Source organism: Pleurodeles waltl, chromosome 1_1 (assembly GCF_031143425.1).
Source record: "Pleurodeles waltl isolate 20211129_DDA chromosome 1_1, aPleWal1.hap1.20221129, whole genome shotgun sequence".
Lineage (NCBI taxonomy): Eukaryota > Metazoa > Chordata > Amphibia > Caudata > Salamandridae > Pleurodeles > Pleurodeles waltl.
Genome location: NC_090436.1, coordinates 992,881,485 through 992,904,818, shown reverse-complemented (window position 1 = coordinate 992,904,818; position 23,334 = coordinate 992,881,485). Strand labels below are relative to the sequence as shown.

Below are 23,334 nucleotides of genomic sequence, written 5' to 3'. Positions count from 1 at the left end.
GCCATGGTGATATGAGGCGCTGGGGATATGAATTCTCAGCCCGGTGGCCGACAGAGTACCGACCCTGGCATTCTGAGCCAGCCTACCGCCATGTTTTCAGTGGCATTAGCAACACCACAAAAATCATGGAGGTAGGCCCTACTGGTGACAGGGAATTCCTACCCTATTGCCGGTAGGTGGCTCCCTTATCCCCCAACATTCACCTGACACCCCCTCCATACAAACTCAGCCCCCCACCCACCATCCCATACACACACAAAGCCCCCCACCCTCTCCGATTCATCCACACAGCCCTCCCCCATACATGCACACAGACACCCACACGCACCACACATACACCCATTCACTTACACTCATCCATACACACATACATACACACACTAGCATACACACATTCATACAAGCATTCTTCCAGACATGCACACACACGCACAACACGCCCCCCGTCACCCACCCTCCCCGGCGGACGATAACGTTATCTGTTCCGGGGAAGTCATCTGGCAGGGAACAAGAAGGGGTGCTGCTACCACCTGCAGAGCCCAACAGCTGAACACCGCCAGGAATTCTCATGATCTGGTCATGATACGGCTGGCAGCATTCTACCGGCGTGGCGATGCTGGTATTAGCAGTGCCAGCTTACCACCCTCAGCCAGTGAGACCACTGCCGGATTTCCGCCCTTATTGTGGCGGATGTCTGGCAGTGCTCATAATGTGGCAGATAGATGGTAGTCGTGGTGGCAGTATTTTGGCAGCTGTCACCGCAGTGGTAGGCAGCTTTTATTGTCAATGTTCAAATGACACCCTTAGTCCCCAAGTCCTATAATGGCTGCCACCAACATTTGCTCATGTTGCTGGGAGCCAGTCAGAGCGCTGCTCCCATGAAAGTCTGACTCCTGCAGGAGAGAAGCTCCTTGGACCAATCAGAAGGCTCAATTTTAAAAAATGTGTTTGAGAGACTCTTACAAGATTTACTCAAATCCAATGGTCTAGATATACAAATATGTTGAACCATCATTTCTCAGAAGCTGGTGAACGGATTTACACCAAATCTGTTCAGCTATTTTTGTGATAGCATTGCTTAAAGCAGTCTATGGATAATGCATGGGGATTTTGCATTTATAGATTGCCTTTTTTCTCAATCCCTGCTTGACGGATCACCCGAAAGCCTTTCATGTACAAATCAGACAAAAAAGGAGCACTTTTTTTTCAAAGTTTCATGAAGATTCATCAAACAGTGACAAAGTTATAAGTAAAACAAAAAAAGCCATTTCCTATGAAAATGCTGACCTAACCATACGCAGTGGCAGTCTGAAAAGGCCAGACACCAAGTAGGTATTTGGCTGTTGACACCAGCATCAACATCTCAACATTCTCCAACCCAACATTCCAAACATCTACAAGACCCAACATACCTCCCTGCATTCAAAACCAAAAGAAAAAAAAATACCCCAAAGTCAAAATGTAGTGATGTTCACACTAAAGGAACTGAGTAAATTTACACTTAAGGTCTAAGAAAGTGCACATACAGAAATAATGTAAAATAAGGAAGATAATAACAAAATGTAGGGCTAACGACCTAACACATCAAATGTTAAAATACATTGCATAACATATTCTTTAAATGTAATAGGAAATTTCTTAGAGCACACAGATTTTTCATAATGTACTTGATCACATTTAGGCACAGTCAATTTCAAGCTCTTCTGAACAATAGCAGACCTGAAGTATGGAACTATCACCACCTGCTCTTGTTTCAAACTTTGCCAGTCTCCAACACCACTACAAGGTCCCCGACCTGTTTTACCCTAACTGGTGTAGAAAATGTGGAAGAACTATTTATCACATGAAGTGGATTTTTCTATCCTCTCCCATTCTCCAGACACTACCCAGAAGTATTTTGCATGATATACCTACAGTACTGTATTTTCCTAGAACAACTCTTTGCACATCCTTTACCTTCTCAACTTTGGCAGCAGTCAACGCTTTCCCACCCATCCATTCTTGTTGAACCTCAAAACCATCACCCTTCCTCTTAACAATGAAAAAGGTGATGCTCCTGAGCTTATGTGAGGAGTAGTTCTAACATCTCACAGCATGTTCCAAAAAGCCACCTTCCACTGTAAACCATTTACCAGTGCAAACTGTAATGAATCATTAATGGTGCAATTAAACCTTTCTACCAATCCATCACTCCAGGGGTGATACAGTATAGCTCTAGTATGTTTCATCCCTGCGATTCTAAAAACGAAACTCAAACATCTCTCTTAACACCAACTTGGTACCATTTTTTGTAACCAATTGCTCAGGAAAATCTTCCATCACAACTACACCCTTCAAAAATTAATTAACCACAATAGAATTCACGGTGTCAAAAACCGTATTTTAGGCTACTTGGAAACATAGTACACATAAACCAATGCATACTGAGGGCTACGGCCTAACACCCCAAATGGTCTAGAAATGTGAAATGCTAACTTGCTCCATGGCACAAGGGGACATCCAACAGGGGTTATAGGACTAGAAACAGTTACCTGCATGTTGTTGCTCAGAATGCATGTATGTTAATCCCTTGCACAGTGTTCAATATCTTTCTCAACCCCTGGCCACCAAACATCTTCCTTCAGTCTCACAGCAAGGATGCCCACATAGTCTCATGGGCAAGGCTTAGCACCTTATTCCTCAAACCATACTAAACAATTCTCCTGACACTTACCAAAAAGGGGCAATACAATCAAGCATGTCCTTAGATGATGCCCAATGTCCAGCTAAATATTTCATAACATCCTAAATAACTTTATCACTTATAACAGTTTCTCTCCATTTGTCCACTGACAGCATCTTACTCAATAGACACGCAAATTTCACCTCATCCCCATAATGTTCCTTTTCATCACGTTGTTCCACCAAAGCCGACCTCAATAAGGAACCTTCAACATACTACAACTTGTACCAGAATTCCCTTAAAAGATACTGCCACTTGGCATTAGGAGATACATGGCATTGTTCTACCCCACAACTTGTTTTGAATAAATCTACCAAAGGTTTATGGTCCGTGCGTAACACAAATTTGTTATCACACAGTTACTGAAGTAATGAACTCCCCACCACATTCCACAGGTTTTCATCTCAATTGTGGATAACGTATTCTCTGCACCATGTAAAGGTCTTGACACAAACGCAACAATCTCTTCACTTACATTGCACCTCTTCTGCATTAGAACAGCCCCCAAACTATGATCAAAAGGTGTCAGTGGAAATGATACAAAAATCAGTCGAAAGGCTTAAGGGGACCAGCAGAAACAATGTCATGCTTGTTGGAATTAAATGAATTCACATATTCCCTACTTCAATCATACTTAACATTCATGGCCTCATTTACAAGATTCTGACACATTGGCCGATGTGTCGGATTTCTTGCGCTGAACTACGATCCCCTAACGACACCATGGATGCACTGCTTTTACTATACAATGCTTCATGCTTTACGTTTCCACAGATGTGTCACAAAGTTGGACACATTTGTTGGTCTAATCCCATGCCTTGCTGGACTGGCGTCAAAGAAATTACGCTACTCCAGCAATTCCAAGAGGCACCCATAGAGAAAAGCCCTGCCTCGATTTCACGTCTGTTCTGAGCAGGCGGTGAAATTCTGAAGCAGTGAAGTCACAGAATAACGCAGTGAAATGTTGTAAATTTCACTGCATCTGTTCTGCGTGGCTGTGCCCGTGGGATTGCTTACCCTGCATACATTATACCTAGCACAGGTATATTGTGATATAGGGCTTTACACATTGGGCCTAAATGTTTGTAAATCTGGAGCAGTGTCAACCACTGCTAGCACCACCTCTGCATCAAAAAAAAATGACGCAATGGTGGCACAAAGGCCTTGTACATGAGGCCCTCAGTTTTCAGTAAGGAATGCAAACATACCGTTTTTGTAGTACAATTGCTCACAAATTTGGCACGATATTCAATAAGTTCTAAAAATTACTTTAACTGGTCCTTAACCCTGGGTGCAGATGAATTTTCAATTGCTCTTAAAATCTTTAATTTTAGATTCAATACCTTTGCTAGATATGTGATGGCCCAAAATATCTACTGCAGTTTGACTAAAACTACACTTGTCCTTCCTGATTGTTTTCCACATGACATCCAAAACAGAATTCAATCTTGCATCATGTTCCTCCTGATCCTTGCTGTAGATAAGAATGTCATCTTGGAAACACAGCAGATGCAGAAGGAAGTCCAAAAGACATGCATACATAACAATATGCTCCTTACGGCATCACAAATGGCACAAGGTGTCTTGAATTTCTGCTGAATACTTCCTGATGGTAAGCGGCAGACATATCTAGGGGTGCAAAGAACATTGTCCTTTTCAATGTGATCAACATTTCATTGATGTTCGGCAATGACTGACAATCCACCCAAATTTTAGAGTTTAAATCCACAGATTGCCACACAACCTGAAGGACGTGTCTGTCTTCTGTGCCAAAACCACAGGAGATGGCCAGTCAGAATCCCCTCTCCTATTAGTAGTGTTTGGCCCTGGAGGATGGGGTCCCTGGAACCAATGTGGACTAGAGGCAGGGGTCCACACACCTCCTCTCCAAAAATAACTGTTTTTGCCCAAGGGGATGGCTTTTACAGGCCTCTTAACGCTCAGAGAGAGGGGTCACATACCCCACTTCACTAATATTACTCTTTGGCCCAGTGAAATGGCATCCACAGGGCCAATTTAGACATGAGAAGAGTGTCAACATGCCCCTTTACCTAAAAAAAATGTTTATAGCCCTCTGTCCTAGGAGGATCAGGTCCATGAGGTCCCTTATAGTTAATTTATGGTCCTGGAGATGGAGTCCCTGTGGACTATTGAAACTCATGGAGGGTGGATAAATGTCCCCCTTCCCTAATATAAATATATTTGGTGGCAGGGGATGGGGTATCTGGGTCCTATTAACCCTCCCCGGTGCATCTGTCATTGGCAGAAACCTGGGAGAGCTTTAAAGAATTTTCCAGTGCAATGATTCTCGTTTTTCCCCCTCTGGGGAGACCGGAATCACTCCTGCATCTCTCCACACCCCCATCCATCTGCGACATCAGCGTGCTGCGAATCACACTGACACCACAAACCCCGACCGGACTGGATCAAGAGAACAGGTAATGGCTGCTCCCACACACGGCTTCTTTTTTTCTTTCTGGATGCCTCCCACGTTTGTTGGAGACATTGCTGGAAAGGGGAAGGTATCCCCTTTCTAGTAATGCCATTCACAAACGTATTCATGCTCATGGATCATGCCACGTCGTGATCCATGAGCTGGAATCACACTAAGCCACCAGGGACACCAGTGGGAGAGGTCAGCCCTCGTGGCACCAGACCAGCCCCTCACCCAGGGGCAATTTTTAAAGTACATTGGGTGTTTTTTTTCCCATGGGGACACAATTGAGCCTCTTAGAGACTATAAAATTGAAAAGAAAGGGGAAAAAATATTGAAATTGATAGGTGATTGGTATTTGTACACACAAACTGACCACTTCTGGGGCATGAATATTCTTTTTATACATGTGTGGTTTCCCTGGGGGCTGCTCGTGGCCTCTAGGGAACTAACACAAGACAAAAAAGTGGTATCTCTCTCTCTCTCTCTCTCTATATATATATATATATATATATATATGTATATATAGAGAGAGAGAGAGCGAGAGAGTGAAAGAGTCTCTCTGTCTGCCTGTCTGTCCCCCTCTCTCTCTCTCTCTCTCTCTCTCTCTCTCTATATATATATATATATATATATGTACATTTATATAGATCACTGTTTAAAACATCTGTGGTTTGACTGGGGACAGATTGCGGCCCCCATTTAAACCACACATGTATAAAAAAAATTAGGCCCCCCAGGGGAACCATACAATTTGTGCCATGCCAGAATCCCACCAGACCACCAGGGACCCCACAAGGGGGGGATCAGCCCTAAAGGCCCCTGGCTGGGCTCCCACCAGGAGCAATTTTTTAAGTAAATTATTTTTTTTCCTCTGGGGATGTGATAGCTTCCCCCCCAGGGGATTATAAACTTTTTTAAAAAGGGCAAAAAAAAACAATGAAACACAAAGACAGACCCTCTGTGGGGCCTAATTAAAAAAAAAAATATGTGTAGTTTCCCAGGGAGTCGGGATCGACCCCAAGGCAACCACACATGTTTAAAAAAGTGATCTATATAAATATCTATAGAGAGAGACTCTTTCACTCTCTCTTGTTATATACATATATATATATATATATATAGAGAGAGAGAGATATCGCTTTTTTTTATACTTGTGTAGGTTCCCTGGGGGCTGCTATATATAGCTTTCAGACAGCAATAAAAATGTCAAGATAACTCTTGTGATTATGTTCTTGTTAGAGAGAGAGATTAGAGTTTTGACTAATGGCAATTTTGATATGCCATAAAGAAGCACAGTGGGTTAATATGCCTGCAGCAAGGAACAGATCTGTATTTTATGTAGATAGCTGAGTGGATTAGTAAAGCCAGTGATTACCAGAGCTTTAAAGCAAATGAGATGTATGTGAGAGAGGGGCTATGGAGAGATGAGGGGCACTTTTGCTGGGTAACAGTGAGGGAAACCAACAAAAATGTCATGTGGTCTGCTAAAATGATTGTCGCACTATGCGCCAGCAGCGCTAAAGGCTGTGATAATGGGTATGCATGAAAGTAAAGTAATATTGTATCTTTTTTGTTGTTTTTAGTGTCTTTAGAGTACCTGCTTATTTAGGAAAGAAGACAAGGTAAAGTGACTGTCATTTTTTACTGTTGCACATAGCTCACATCACTCAAGAACACACCCACCAACTTTTTTTGAACAACATGTCTGCCTTCTACCTAGGATAGCATTTTAGAAGGATGGCTTTGGACAGTAGCAGAGATGGGTTGTTGGTGGATGACTGCTGCTCAAGCCCTAACTCAGCTTATGGAGGACAGCTTTAAGGCAAGATCAGAAACTGAGACAGCAGATACTGAGACAACAGCACATGCTGCATTTCAAAGACAATTCCGCTGCATTGCCTTGGGACCATCCAGACCATGACAGGTTGTTCAAAATTCAGCCTGTGTAGAACATTTGTCTGCCAGGTTTCCAAAGATTTATACTCCTGGAAAGAATATAGCCATCAATGAGTCCTTGATCCTATAAAAAGAGCGGCTGCTGTTCAGGCAGTACATTGTGAGAAAAAGAGCCCGCTATGGCATCTAGCTGTACATGCTGTGTGGGAGCTCTACTGGCTATGTGTACAGCCTGAGAGTATATTCAGGCAAGGACTCCACTCTAAACCCTATAGGTTGCCCTAACATGCTAGGAGTCACAGAAAAGATTGTATGGGAGCTTGTCCAGCCACACCTTCAGAAAGATTGTAATCTTTATGTGGACAATTTCTACTCAGGATTTGAGTTGTTTGGTGAGCTGGACAAAGCTGGCAATGTGGCCTGCGGTACATTTTGTTGTCCAGGCAAAAGATTCCTGCAAGAACTTGTTTGTTAGAAGCTCCTGTAATCCCAGAGCACTGCTTTGCATTCCAATGAACTATTTGCAGTCAAGTTCTTGGATAGGCTTGATGTGTACGTGCTCGCTAAAATTTATGATGAGAGCATTTCCACTGTTACAGTTAGGGGTCAGATGGCCAAAGTTCACAAGCCAACTGGTATACTGAATTACAAGTACATGGGTTGAGTGGGTAAGAATGACCAGGCTCTTCAGCCTTACAATGTAAGTCATGAAACTTGCACTTGTTACAAGAAACTATTTACCCACCTGATCCAGATGGCCACATACATGCATATGTTGTTTATCGTCAAACAACCAGAGGAAGACCCATGTCTTTCCTTGGCTTTTAGTTGTCCATTACTGAAACTCCACTTATATGTTCTGGAGGACGTGGCAAGGCTGCAGGAGTGACACTTTGCTAATCGCTTTCCTAAAACACTTAAAAAAAGGTCTGACCATGTCATCATTGTAAAGTCTGCTCTAAGCAGCGAAAGGGGCAAGAGAGTCATGTTTACAGTCCCTAATGCCCATGGCTGTGTCTGTGGATATCTACTGCCCATGGGCTACTACTTGACTAGGTTAGCAGTCACAGAATTGTATTCCTCTAATTCAGGAAATCATGGACTATCTTATTGTCTTCTTGACACCTTTATCTGCTGTGAGAGTGTGGTAGGTGCTCTGTTCGCCTATTGCCAAGTGCCTTATAGTCCCTACACTGCACATACTGGTAGACAGAACATATGCCATGTTGTCACAGAGTACCCTGTGTGGCAAAAGGTTAAAGGTTTAGCTAGATGTTGAGGTGCTTGTTAGGGATCCTATGTATACTACACAAGGACCACCATGATTGCCTATGAGAACCAGAATGAGTCTAATAAGTCAAACAAATGTTCAGTGGGACTTATTCACCAACATTTGTACTGGCTTGGAAAGTGTGGAAACTCAATTAGTAACTTGTATCATAACCAATGTTATTGCAAAGGAGGACAGGACACTATGAGCCTGATGTACATCTTGGTGTGCAAGCAGTTGACCTGAGAAGATCATCAAGTCAACGGTCTTCTGCCTGTCATATTCAGAGTTTACAGCTTCACAAGAGGTTTGACAGGCGATGGATTGCTGACAGAGCGAGACGGTGGTGGGACCAAATGTTACAGCCAAGATCTAAACCAATCCCAATCTGGTAAGAGTTAACGGCTGCACTCTCGTGGTAGACATGGCATCTGCCCGGCTGGCTGAGAGTTCATGCTAGCGGGCCAGGATTTCAAAGTAAAAGTAGAAGTGTTGGTGAATAAGTATCACAGGGCATTTGTTTGGCTTATTACTTTAGGGATTTAGACAGAATTCCCAGGCATGTTTGCCTTAGTTGCAACAGAAAATATTACTCTCTCAGCTCAAGGCAAAGGCCTTGGAAGCATACTCAGACACCCCAAACTAGCATTCACAAACTGGGAGCGATTGGATTTTATCAAAGTATTTGCGCTGATGGCACATGAAAGACATTTTCTTTATCTTCAAATAGATAGAAATGGAAGGCATTAATATAGGTTCTCTTGGCAATTACACAGGATTAGTCAGTGCTCTGATTAGAATAGAGACATGAACGGGTAATAAATGCTTACAGAAGGTGTGTTTTCCCAGGGATATTACACAGGTAGAAGGCAGATGCCAAAGGTAGGACAGATACACATGACATGACATCATCTTAAAAATTGTATTCAAACTGATCGGAGCAGCACTCACCCCAATACTGAATTACTATGGCACATATGGGTAAATGCTTGACCTGCTTGCCATGTTCATCCTTTGTCAGAAATTAGTTGATGTTCTGTTTGCTGTACGGTAAATGAATTACAGCCAGAGCGCGGTGGATGGGACATATGCTATGTTCTCACGGACTATCCTGTGTATCAAAAACTACTGTTCTTCATAGTTTATGATGTCCTACTTAGGGAACTTCAGAAAAATCCCCTGCAGGTTAGCCTTAGTTTAAAAGGTAGATATGCTCACTCAGTTTGAAGAATGACAACTCAGGGGCATACTCGGACACTCCCAACTTGCATCCACAAACTTAAAGAAGTAAAAATTAGAACAGTGAGTGCACTAAAGAGTCATGAAAGTCATGTCTCGCTGAGCCTTATGAGGCTGTCTTGGGATCCATTAGTAAAGGTTCACTAGGCATGTTTTCATTAATGCTCAGAAAGAAGGGGGTGGTTACTTGGCAAGTGGTAAAATGTAGTCAAACAGATTCTGTCCTGTGGCATATAAATGTGATGGGCCCTTGCATGGTAGCAGTATGTTTATGTGTGAGCACTAATCTGTTGGATTGGGCCCCTGGCTGGAGGTATGAAAGTCTTGTGTGTGGTGCACGAATGTCGTGTGAATGGACTATAAAGTGATTGGTGGCATTAAGTGCCTTTATGGCTCACCTTCTGGAAGCCTTGGTTTCAATATTCTGATACTAAGTATTTGGGCTTTCAAGCCAGTATTCCTGGAGATGCAAAACCAACCAGTGTTAATGGTGGATTAACTTTAACAAATTAGTACCAGATGTATGTCTGTGGTGGTAGGATGGCCCTAACAAAGGACTCCTTTTTGCCATTATGGGTACCTGTAGATTTTGGGCCATAGCTCAGCCAGCACCTAGGCAAACTTGAACAGTTTTGAAAACTCCAAAATGAGGGGAGTTCAGGGGTGCATGATTTGCTTGGCTCTCACCATGTTGTTTTACCTGGAATCCCTTGCAAAGCTCAAACTTTGCCTAATATGAACACATTTTCCCTGCATTTTTGTGAGGAAACATTCTAGAATCTGCAAAAAGCCACACATTTCATACTACTCAGTGTTCTCCCAAGTCATCTGAGAAAAATAGTGGCTCTCTTGTGTGGGACATATGTTGATACTGTTGTGTTTATTCAATGTTGTATTTTTGTAGGGTATTCTGTGTAAGAAAACATTGAGGGAACCATGCAAGTCACACCTCCCTGGACTTCCCTGGGTGTCTAGTTTTCAGAAATGTCTGGGTTTGGTAGGTTTCTGTAGATAGCCACCGAGCCCAGGACCAGAAATGCAGGTACCCCCTTGCAAAACCAGGTCATTTTGTGATAGATAAATTTGATAGGCCCAATTCACAAAGGTAACCTTAGACCAAAAGTCTAAGTTTTGGCCAAAAGTCTAAATTTCCTAGTAGTAAACTTTTACTGTTGGTCTATATTTTGTACTCAATGAAAAACTAATGTGCAGTGCAGCTCAGTTGTTGACTCTGGGTACCTTCGGTTCTTGGACAGCCTATAATCCCTACATATCCCCACAACCAGAAAGATCTAATGGACGTAATACTATACTGCTTTTGTAAATTGACCATTGTGACAAAAAGTTACAGATGAAAATGTGGTCACAAATTCCCATTTTTTGCTACTCATTTTCAAAATGTCTTTATTTCAACAGGTATTTTCCTTTGGGAAAAACTTGAGGGGTCTACACATATGCCCCCTTGCCAAATTGGGAATTTTCATCTTCTTTTCAGAACTCCATAGCTTTTGTGGATCACCCATGGGTTTCACTCTGGTTTCTACCACAACATGGAAGTAGGTTGAGAGCACAAAAAATAGAGAAAATCAGCTACCTTTTAGAAAAATGCTAAAAGTGAGGTACAAAGTTAATTTTTTTGATTGAGTTCTGCATTTTCCTTAAAATTGGGAAGATCGTGGCTTTAGTACAACAAACCGTTCATGAATGTCATTTGTAGGAAAAAGACCAGACACTTTTATCTGGAGCACTTTTTCCCTATTTTTCTCAAAAAACTCAAAATGTTACTATATTTTCCTATTGTCCTGGGCCCCTCTACGGGAATCTACACACCCTGGGTACCTTTAGAATCCCCAGGATCTTACAAAAAAGGATGCTAATTTGGCGTGGACACCTTATGTGGAAAAAAGGTGTGGAGCCCTAAGTCCTAACTACCACAAATAGCCAAAATATGGCTAAGCACTGGGTAAAAAAGACCCAGCAGCTAAGGGATTAAGGCTCATGGAGGGGGGCCCTAGCCCCACTCCCCTGTAATTAGACTTAGTTCCCATTGATGAGGTCCCCAATGGCCATTTGACTTGGGGAGGGAGGCCTCTTAAAAGAAGTGCTTTTTGCCCTGAGGATGGGGTCCCCGTGGCCTATTAAGGCTCATGGAGGGAAACCACATCGCCCCCCTCTCCTATAATTTCTGTATGGTCCAGGGGGGTGGGGTCCCCAGAGTCTATTTGGGCTTGGGGAGTCTATTTGTGCTCCTCCCCTAATAAAAGTATGTTTGGCCCTGAGGGTGGAGGGGGAAGGGCACCTTCCAGGTCCTGTGGCCAACCCTTTGCCACACAAGGCATTTAGTTGTGCACAGCAGTGGGTTGGCTTTACGTATGGTAATATAAAAAAAAAATATCTGGTTTTTAATTTTTTTTTTTTTTAAAGCTGAAGTAGTTCCGAATGTGTCTAATCATGCAGAAAGATTCTAGCTTTTATCTATCCATGCAGTACAAAAAATAGATACATTTTATCTTCTTGTCATTGTAAACTCTAAAAATAGAGGTGAAGAAAGAAGAGAAATGTACCTTTTGTTGCTCTAAACAGCTGCTTTAATTATACTCTGTGAACTGCAATTCCCCCAGTTGCTGGCTCTGGCAGAAAGGATTGTGACGTCAGAAGTTAACTGTCATAGCTTTATAATAGTTGAGTTCTGATGTCTTTTCTTACTAATCAGCACATTGGTGCATCACCAGTCACGGATTATAAAGAAAATAATTTATACAATGATTACAGAATCCCATATATTGGATATCTGGACTGGACATGCAGCATGTTTAGACTCTGAACAATGCTGCTCTATCTTAAATTTGAAAATCAGCTGAGCTTACTTTCCTCTCCCTTATGCTTGCGATGTTCACAAACATTTGGTGACAGAGATTATTTTGCTACTAATAATTTATCTTTTGAAGTCCCTTACTGCTCATCTCTTGTTCATAAGACCTAGAATTAGCAAGTGGTAATATTACATTTTTTAATGGTACTCAATTTAATGACCTGGGGAGGTTGAAAGATTGAATTGCCTTGTAGGGATTTAAACCTGTAACCAGCAGATTACTACATATTTCAGCTGTGAATGTTTACCACACTGATTCATCATGCAAGTTAGCCAGCATTATGGACTCATACTTTCTTCTAGGGACAACTTCAGGATTATGGGAGCTCTAGGCCAGACGTCTGTTTGGAACAGCTTTGCATTTATAATCCAATGTCAACTCTCTCATGCCCTCTATGGCCAGGTCACTGACAGTGCACAGCAATGGAGTAGCAAGAAAACTAAAATACCCCCCACTTTGTACTAAAGCTCTGATGGCGCCAAGCAAGCAGAGTAACTAATCTCAACCTTCCCTTAAGAGCTCACTTGTCTCTCCGGGGTCTAAACAACTATCCATTCATCCTTTCTTCCTTCCACCCACCTGCTGATATTCACATTTCCACCTTTACATTCTGTCACCCATTCATTCTTTCATTATCAAACTTTCATCATCCATCCATCCACTCTGCCATCCAATTATCCACTCAACCACCCATCTATCCGTCCATATATCCACACTGCCATCCATCCATCCACTTTGCCGTCCTCATCTGTACATCCACTCTACCATCCACCCATCCATCAATCTTTTCTGCCATTCATTCACTCATCTTTTCACTGACTCAGCCAGCCAGCCCTTACTCTGCCATCCTTTTACCTGTCCATCCACCTATCCATCCCTTTACTGTTCAATTTTTTCATCTCTCCATGTATCCACCTGTCCATCGATCCCTTCGGTCTGCCATCTTTTCACATATCCACTCAACTATCAATGTCCTAATCATTTCACTCAGTCATTTATTCACCCACTCACTCACCCATCCATCCTTTTGTGCTTTCTTTTATTCAGAATTCCTTCACCTTTTCACTCGCATATTTACCCACTATTTGTTCTTACTTGTACCTTGTTGCTCTTTTATTAGTGATGTATTCATTTATAGCATTAGTCGTGAGTACATTTTCTGTAAATTGCAGAGGAGGCCCTTAAAGAATCTCGCCCCAACTGTGGCTGCTAATGCGGGGGGGTCACGACGCCCCTGGTGCACACAACACTCTTGTCTAAATATGTTTACATCTAATATTTAGGGATAGTGATGTTTTTTCAATATTGTAAAACATATGCAAGTCACTAAAGTTACTGCAAATAATCTCCGTTATATTCTTGCAAATCACACGTGGGGTCCTGTTTTGAGCTAAAATAAGCTTTTTATGGATGTTGCATAAAACATAACCACAACCTTTCCCTGCAAACTATCTGTATTAGATTTTCACACATCATCCACAATAAAATCAATTGAAGGGAAAATGTATTTCAAACAATCCATTTTAGAATTACTCAGCGTCACCCAGGCACGATTCTCTGCAGGATAGAGCTGGCTCTGTCAGGGCCCCAGCTAAAAGGCTGGAGCCCTGAGCCAGAGCCCACGTTGCAGAGGGCTTAAACGTTGTTGCTTTCTTCTAACTATTTTCCTCCACTTGTTAGTGTTAAAGATGTGAACAGCAATAAAGCAAGAGTGTATTCGTTCCTAAATCAGCAATAACAGTTCTTTCCTTGATTTGCATAATTAGATTGAAATTAATATTTTTCAACAACAATAGCTGAAATATGTGTATTATTTTCATAGGTGCTGACATCACTTACCTGCATTCAAATTTAATATTCAACTGGGGAATCAGAGGTGGTACTGGGAGTAGTGATGGTTTGAGTAGTTGTGATTGGAGTGGTTGTGGTCAGAGTAGTGTTGTCCAGAGTAGTCGTAGCTGGAGTAGTGGTGGTTTGAGTAGTTGTGATTGGAGTGGTTGTGGTCAGAGTAGTGCTGTTCAGAGTAGTCGTAGCTGGAGTAGTGGTGCTTTGAGTAGTTGTGATTGGAGTGGTTGTGGTCAGAGTAGTGTTGTCCAGAGTAGTCGTAGCTGGAGTAGTGGTGGTTTGATTAGTTGTGATTGGAGTGGTTGTGGTCAGAGTAGTGTTGTCCAGAGTAGTCGTAGTTGGAGTAGTGGTGGTTTGAGTAGTTGTGATTGGAGTGGTTGTGGTCAGAGTAGTGCTGTCCAGAGTAGTCGTAGCTGGAGTAGTGGTGGTTTGAGTAGTTGTGATTGGAGTGGTTGTGGTCAGAGTAGTGTTGTCCAGAGTAGTCGTAGCTGGAGCAGTGGTGGTTTGAGTAGTTGTGATTGGAGTGGTTGTGGTCAGAGTAGTGTTGTCCAGAGTAGTCGTAGCTGGAGCAGTGGTGGTTTGAGTAGTTGTGATTGGAGTGGTTGTGGTCAGAGTAGTGCTGTCCAGAGTAGTCGTAGCTGGAGCAGTGGTGGTTGGTGGAGTGATGACTGGTTTAGTTGTGGGCAGAGTGTTTGGGGCCAGAGTGGTGATGGTTGAATCAGTTGTGGTTGGAGTATATGTGGTTGGAGTAGTTGTGGTTGGAGTAGGTATGGTTGGAGTAGTTGTGTTTGGAGTAGGCATGGTTGGAGTAATGGTGCTTGGATTAGTGGTGGTTAGAGTACAGGTGGTGCATGGCGTAGTGGTGATTTGAGTAGATGTAGTTGCAGTGGTTGGAATGGTTGTGGTCAAAGTTTTCGAGTAACCAGACCTCCATTTTCCCCTTCCTTTTCCATGCATTTCCCTTCCTTTCCCACGAATCTGAAAAAATACAGAGACATTTTTAAAAGTAGAATGTTATATATTGAAAACATGATATAAAGCTTACACTATGTGGGAAAATGCATCAATGATATTCTCAGTACTGGCACACAAGAAGAACATTTACTACCAGTAAATGTTAAGTGGTCTGAAACATACTCACCGCAAACAAAACGAATAAAGAGACAAACAAACACTTCAAATGATTTGATAGATTGTTAGTCATGGTTATTGGAGGTTGTAAGATGTGACATAGCTGAATGATCAATACATACACCACTATGACTTCCACTCCGCTCATCGCTTCCAGAGGCCTGAAAAAAGGAAACAAAGCGTTTAGTAACAAGAAAAATACATTCTTAAACATGTGGACAACAGATGCAGTGCTTTATTACTAATGTTTTCAGACTCTATCACCAAATCAACCTCAACAACAGAACCCCTCTACTCCCTCCACCTGCTTCCGCCCTGAATGCCCAGTGCATAATTTGAGCTTGTTGTTTCCGGTGCTGACCACCGTCACTATTTTTTGAGGGCCGGGGCATATTCTTATGCATCAAGCATTTGCTGGGAGCAAAAGACACATATGGGAAAGACGGAGGAACGGAAAAACGGAAAAGCGTCACAAAGGAAGAAAGCAGAAAGTTGCAAGGATGAGCTGAAGGAGCAGCGAGTGGCTTTATATGGTTTTAAGAGGCCCGAGATGGCTTCAGGATTACGTTGCCTCAGTATTCCGTGTTCGCACATTTAATTGCAGCAGCCGCGTGTTTAAGAGGAGGGCTTTGGGCACTGGCACCTTTTTATTCACAAATTAAGCACTGGTGCTGGCCCTCAGAAACTTTAAATCTGTACCTCGCTAACCCTTAGACAAGGTACGGAGAAATCTTAGATATTTATAATTGGCACCTTCTTTTGTACTGGTGCTGTAGAGGGGGACCAAGAGGTGGTAACATCTCCCTCATACCCTTTACATATGGCTATATTCAAGCATGGAGTCTGGTGGTTGGTTTGTCTGAAGACAGTGTGGTGTTAAATCCATCCTCAAAGAATGTGACTCGTGTCAATTATAATAACTGTGAAATACTTCAAATGGTAGGATTCTGTCCTTTACGGAAGTAGAAAATACTTGCCCTTTTCATAGGAAAAAGGAGCATCCAAATGTGGAAGTATTTAAGTAATTCAGCAAAGATCCCATCAACTTGGTCGTAAATAATGCTGAAATCAGAACGAGCCACCATAACTCAGAAGTGCAAGTTATGTTTGGCCTCTACACAGTACAAAATTGCAGAGCAATGGTTAGTGCCAATGGATCCGTGCCCTACTTCCTGACTCTGCACACTTTCACTTTTTACCTGCAATATTTGAAATTCTCATTGTTTAATATAGGTAACAGCCATTTCCCTGTATTTCCTATTTACATGGAATGATGTGCCGGATGAGCCAGCATCAGAAAAATAAAACCATAGTCTTTTTACTTTTCTGCTGCTGGCTCAGCAGGGGAGGGACTGGGCCACGGAGGTGGGAGGGGTGATGAGGAGAGGGTGCACCTAAGTGCACGTGTGTGTTTGGCCAGCTGTCTCAGGCCAGCCAAACTCACATGCGCCCTTAGGTTTCTCCAGCCCGGATGTGTTGAACAGCTAGGATGGAGAAACTGCACAGACCCCAGGGTTGTGTCTGAGTGGCAGTCCGAGATGCTCAGACCAATTCTGGTGTTGCTTTCATGCTAGGTTTAGCATTAAGGCAGCGCCAGGAAAGCTGGGGAGCCTGTGCTGGTGTCCCGGTGGATGCTGGGACACCACATCAGGGGAAAAGGAGCGAGGTGGAAGGAGACAGCGGGAGACGGCGGTAAGGTAATTAAAAAAATATATACATTTATTTTTTTATTTTTCCGCCCTGTCTTTGTCCCCCCGACTCTCCCCTTTGCAGTGGCTGCTGCTGCACAAAAGTGTGTTTACCTTTGTAAATCAGGCCTGTAGTGTTCTACTGTTGGAAGAGGTATGCACCACTAGCAGTAATACTATACTGTTAGCAGTACATTTTGGAAAACAAGGGTTGATAAGATTATTTTATTCTAGTTAGTTAGTGACCACCACATAAACATTGCCATAATCTGTACATGGTTTATGCAGTGGTAGTTAATAGCTGTACCTAGCGTTCTGTGATTTAGGGCCATATGTACTAAAGCATTTTCCCATAGACACAGAATGGGTAAAATCCTTTGGTACATCTGGCCCTTAGTGGCTGAGACCTTTATGATGGCCTCCCTCTACAACTCCCACAGAGTTACAAAATCAGGAGGGTGTATCAACATCCCAAAAGATTTGTTTCTCTGCAGGAACTAGATTTAGGGAGAAATAATTACATTTGTATGTTTATTTGTTCAGCATATCTATATTATACGGATTAAGCAAGTGTTAATCAAGATAAAACTATGGCAGTCATTATGAACATGGCAGTAAAGACCGCCGACTGCCGTGGCGGCGGTGAACAGAATCCCACTGGTGGCGGCCATTGGAAACCCGCCATATATTGAACAAAAAACCCAAACCCGCGAAACATTCCCACACCACCACTCCCCGCCAGGACTCTGTTGGCGGGAATCCCGGCCCACCCCACCCCGCCACCGCCAAGCACACCCACAACCCGCCCTCCAAATAATGATGCAAAAATCACCTCAGCAGACAGTGGAGGCTGGACAACCACTTGCGGCTGTGAGCGCCACGGAAGGCAAGTGGGCCCAACAGCAACCAGTGCACACATTGGCTAGGCTTAGCACTCACACACCTGACACACATCCTGAACACCATAAAACACCCCCAGACACACCCCATAATGCCTTGCAAGGAAACCACGACCAGAAGACGGAGAGCACCAGGGCCAGACAGAGAACGCCCGCAGACAGGACACGCATAGCGACCCACACAGGAGCACCCAAACACCGTACCCGTTCCCAACGCCATCCACCACCCTCACCATGTCCCCCCAAATAAATCCACGCTTCACCGAAAGGGAGCTAAGGACCATGGTGGACGAGATCCTAAAAGTGGAGCCACAAATATTCAGCTTATTCAGCTCCAAGGAGCAGCACACACCCATCACCCGGAAAATTGAGCTGTGGCAGACCATTGTCTATATGGTGAATGCAGTGGGACACCATCCACGCACCAGGGACGACATCCCCAGGAGATGGAACGACCTGCGGGGGAAGGCCTGGGCCATGGCATCCAGGCACCACATTGCAGTGCAGAAGACTGGGGGAGGACCGCCACCCACACCACCCGACTACACAGACTCAGAGGAGAAGGTACTCACCATCCTACACCCAGAGGGACTCACTGGACTCACTGGAGGAATGGACTCGGGTAAGTCGTCTACATCTACCCCATATACACCATACCTGTAATGCATGCACCACCCCACCATACCCACACCCACCTAGACCCACACCCACCACATCCACCACCCTGCATGCCCCACAACTCACTACCAGGCCCACATCACTCCCGCTGTGCACAGCCACCCACCCCTGCAGGTACCCACATTAAAATAATAACCCCCACACAATGTAACCCCACCACTGCCACTAAATGCAATGCCCAACTCACAAAGGCACCCTGGAAGGCCACTGAAAGGCACACCGGCACAAAATAGCACAGTTCTGTACACCTCAAACCCTCATACCTATGTAACATACATTTCTATGTCCCCCAACAGGCACCGCCACCCATGCAACCCTAATGGAGGGGACAAGGAGTGCCACAGGACTCCAGGGAGACAGAGGCACATCACAGGACACTGGTGAAAGATACCTGGACACTGATGAGCAGGCAGGCCCCTCACACAGCCCTGGATTCTCACCAAGCAGCAGCTCTACTCAGGAAAACACTGTCACCCCTCACACCCAGTCAAGAACAGCAGGCCAGAGGAGGTGTACCCACACCAGTGGACCCAGGGCACAAACAGGTGTGACACAGTAACAGAGGCCACAGTCTCCCACCCCCAACATGTAGGAAGACGAGGGCCCCAGTACTAGTGGCACATCAAGACCTGTGCAGGGGACACAGGCACAGGGGGCCAGGGCAAGGTCAAGTGCCCCAGAGGATCAGGGGGCAGGGCACCGGATAGATGCAGCAGCCCAGGACGTCATCGCAGAGGTATTGGGGGCATACCAACGTACCCAAGACAGGTTTGCACAGATTGTAACCACCCTGGAGCAAAGTCAGAGGATGCAGCTGGAACCACACCAACAGGCCATGGAGCAGTGGAAAAAACACAATACCACAATGGCCACCATTGCTTGAGCACTGCTGCAGTTGGTCAACAAACCCTCAGACACCCACACCGGTCAAGAGGCCCCCACAACATCCTTGGACAATCAGCAACAGATGACCCAAGCAGCAGAAACAGCACAGGAAATACCCTCCCAGGAATCACAAGGCCCAACCATGCCATCCCAAGAAGCTCCACAGCAGGTGCCCAAACGGAGTCTCCGGCCAAGATATGGCACTGGAAACCCAGCAAAGAACAAGCCCCCCTCCAACAATTGACACTGCTACTACTGCCAAGTAACCATCCCACCCATTCACCAACTGCACTTAGCTGAGGGCTAAATAAAGTAGTAAACTACAAATAGGACCTACCTATGACAACAAACAGGGCTGCCACCAAGTCAGTTTTGAGGACACCCAACCATAACAAATTCCATCACTGTACATAGCACATTCCAATGTATTCCACCAATAAACAACTTATCTCACCTGTAACACTGTACCCTGTCTTCAATGTTGAATAAAGTGGAGTAAGGATCCAACCGTCAGGGATCAACTTTATTGTCAAATTGTGCATGGTGGTGGTAAAGTGTATTTCAAAATAGTCAAGAAGGAAAAGCATTTCTTGGCTGTCTGTACCATGCTGAAGAGGTCCATGTCTTGCATATCATGACCAACTCCCCTAAGATGACATGGCACACTCACAGTATCATCCACTAACCACATAGACAGACTGAAGTCCCACACAGTTATTGGAAGTAGGGTTGTATCAGTTTGTTTCTGGAATTTACATCTTCCCCTTCCTCATCATAACACTCTGCCAAAACCCCGACGCGCACAGCACAGGTTTATTCGCTCCACAAATACTTGAGGCTTATCATGGCCATCATTTGCCTATACTATTTGATTTCTCCCAAGGACTCATGACTACCAGCAGCTTGATCTATGTACCTTTCGTGTTTACATATAATGTTTTATATACATCTGAAGCCTTGACAAAGTCTTGAAGACGAAACACGTGTTGGCTGTTTTGCTGTATGGACTTATTGCTACATTCGAACATCCTATTGTAACTTTGACCATTTATCACCATCTGGCTGCTCTGGACACATGGTCATTTTGTACAACGCAGTCTTTTGATTGAGATTTCTACTTTCTACCTGCACTTATAATAAATATCTACACATCATTTTCCAAGAACGACCCTTCTATTTATTCTTGAACATTATCAGGATCAGGATTCATGCTATTAGTGTGCCCTGGCCACTCTTCTTTCTGTATTTCAAAATAGTCAAGAAGGAAAAGCATTTCTTGGCTGTCTGTACCATGCTGAAGAGGTCCATGTCTCGCATATCATGACCAATTCCCCTTAGATGACATGGCACACTCACAGTATCATCCACTAACCACATAGACAGACTGAAGTCCCACACAGTTATTGGAAGTAGAGTTGTATCAGTTTGTTTCTGGAATTTACATCTTCCCCTTCCTCATCATCACCATCACTCTCCTCTCCTCTCTGAGGTACCAGATCTGGACCTATAGCACCCTCCACCTCCAAAAGGGGGATTGAATTTCTCACTGCCACGTTGTGCGGCATGCCACCACTATTCTACACACCTTATCAGGGCCATATGCCAGGGAACCCCCAGAGATATGTAGGCACTGGAATCTAGCCTTCAGGAGACCTATAGTACGCTCTATCACCCTCCTAGTTCTGGGCCTCATTGTATTTCCTCTCTGCATCTGTCCTGGGATTCCTCACTGTGTCAGGAGCCAACGCAAGTTTGGATAGCCAGAATCACCTAGAGAATGGTCAATACAGAGTCATCATTTGAATGTCCTTAGTCAGAAAGGCTGGTTTCTGCAATGTGTCAGTTAGTGACAAGCACACTTACCTATGATCCACCCTCTGTCCTCTTGGAGTTGTTCCATCTTTTGTGGCACACTACAGTTCCTCAACACAAATGAATCATGGACAGAACCCGGAAACAAGGCATTCACATGGGATATGTACTGGTCTGCAGTACATACCAATTGGATGTTAATGGAGTGAAAGTTCTTCCTGTTTCTGTACACCTGTTCACTCACTCTTGGGAGGATGATGGGAATGTGGGTTCCATCGATGTCACCAATAACATGGGGAATGTTTGCAAAGGCATAGAAGTCAGACTTGATGGCAGGGAGGTCAGCACTTTGGGGGAATCACACATAGGATTGCAGATGTTGTACAAATGCATTCAGAAATCTGGTCAGTACCTGTCTGAACATTGGCTGTGAGAAACCAGCACCCATGCCCACTGTCACTTGAAAAGAGCCTGTGGCCAGGAAATGGAGTGCGGAGAGAACCTGCACCTCAGTTGGAATGGCATGCTGATTATGATTTCCTGGAGTCAGTGCAGGATCCAGTAATGCACATAGGTCCTGAATAGTTGCACGTGTGAGTCTGCAGGTGATTATAATCTGACGCTCCACCATGGTCCCCATATCCACAAGTGGTCTGTACACTGATGGTGCCCTTTCTTGCCACGAGGGTCGGTACCTGTGAGGGATAAGAAAAAGGAGTCCTGTGCACACATACACTGGCATATTTGCTGTAAACATTCACTGCATTCTTCATAGTAGTGTCTGTACAAAAACTGCAACCTGACAGATGTACATTTACATCACTACGAGGTAACGTAGTAAATCATGTGTGATTTTGTACTCTATGGATAGAGCCCTAAGTGCTTCATATGGCTAGTAGGCCCAGCATTGTGAGTAAAAAGATTTTCAAGATGCGTAGTTGTGGAAGTGACCTAAGACCGCTAGCGGTTGACGTCACAGCGTACGACGGTGTCGACCGCTGTTCGCACCCTCATTGGATAATATGGATGCCAATGGGGAATCCTGGCGTATCATGATTGCCGCCGGCGGTGACAGTGCATACCGCTGCGGAACGTACGCGCGTTCGTCATCGTTTGATCACTTGACTCCCTGATCCTGTGCAGACAAGTACTCACTCTGTGTACTGCTGTGGCCTGCCTCTGGCTATGGATGTTCTACGTGGTGCAGGGGAAAGGGCCCCGGCCTTCACCCAGGAGGAACTGGAGAAACTGGTGGAAGGGGTCCTGCCCCTGTACAGCAGACTCCACGGCCGGCCAGAGGTACAGGTGAGTCCGGGTTTGGGGGGCACTGTGTGTGAAATGGATGGAGTGGATTGCTCAGAAGTGTGTCCCTGTGAGCCAGCATGGGGCTTGGTGCATGGAATGCTGCGTGCCACTGTCCAGCCTATCTGGGAGTACTGTCTGTCGTATGTCTGAGAATCTGCCAGCTGTTGCCATCGTGCAGGTGCCTGACCTCTGTGTTTCATTTCTGTGTCTCCTTACTAGGTCAGTGCCCACCAGAAGAGGGCACATTGGCATGCCATTGCCAAGGAGGTATGGACCCTGGAGGTCTACAACCAGCGTAGCACCCACTGTCATAAGAGGTGGGAGGACCTGCGGCGCTGGGCGTTGAAGATCAGTGAGGCCCAGCTGGGGAAGTCCTCCCAATGTGGAAGGGGTGCCCGTCGGGCACTGACCCCCTCATGCGAAGGATCCAGGCGGTGGCCTACCCAGACCTGGATGGGCGCTTGAAGGCTGCACAGCAGTCACAAGGGGGTGAGTACTCACAGCCCATACGTCAGCCTGGAAGGATGAGTGTGTGTGCGATAGGGCTCATGGTGCTTAGAGCAGGGTTTTTGACTGGTGTCAAGCTACTGTCTGCTCCCCAAAGGGTGTATGGGTGTCCCTGTCAGGTTTCACCTACCTCAGCTCAAATACAAT

General features: G+C 44.6%; 1 protein-coding gene across 1 annotated transcript in view; it reads right to left on the bottom strand.

Annotated features, from left to right (window-relative positions):
* The window catches only part of MUC7 (mucin 7, secreted), a 205,297-nt gene extending 189,728 nt beyond the window's left edge, over positions 1 to 15,569 (bottom strand). Inside the window, exons 1-2 of the mRNA XM_069226721.1 lie at positions 15,536 to 15,569; positions 14,277 to 15,260 (exon numbers count right to left, since the gene is read on the bottom strand). Of these exons, the coding sequence (XP_069082822.1) occupies positions 14,289 to 15,239 (951 nt within the window). The 5' untranslated portion in view covers positions 15,240 to 15,260; positions 15,536 to 15,569 and the 3' untranslated portion in view covers positions 14,277 to 14,288. The remainder of the gene's footprint in view (positions 1 to 14,276; positions 15,261 to 15,535) is intronic.
* Positions 15,570 to 23,334: the final 7,765 nt, after the last annotated feature.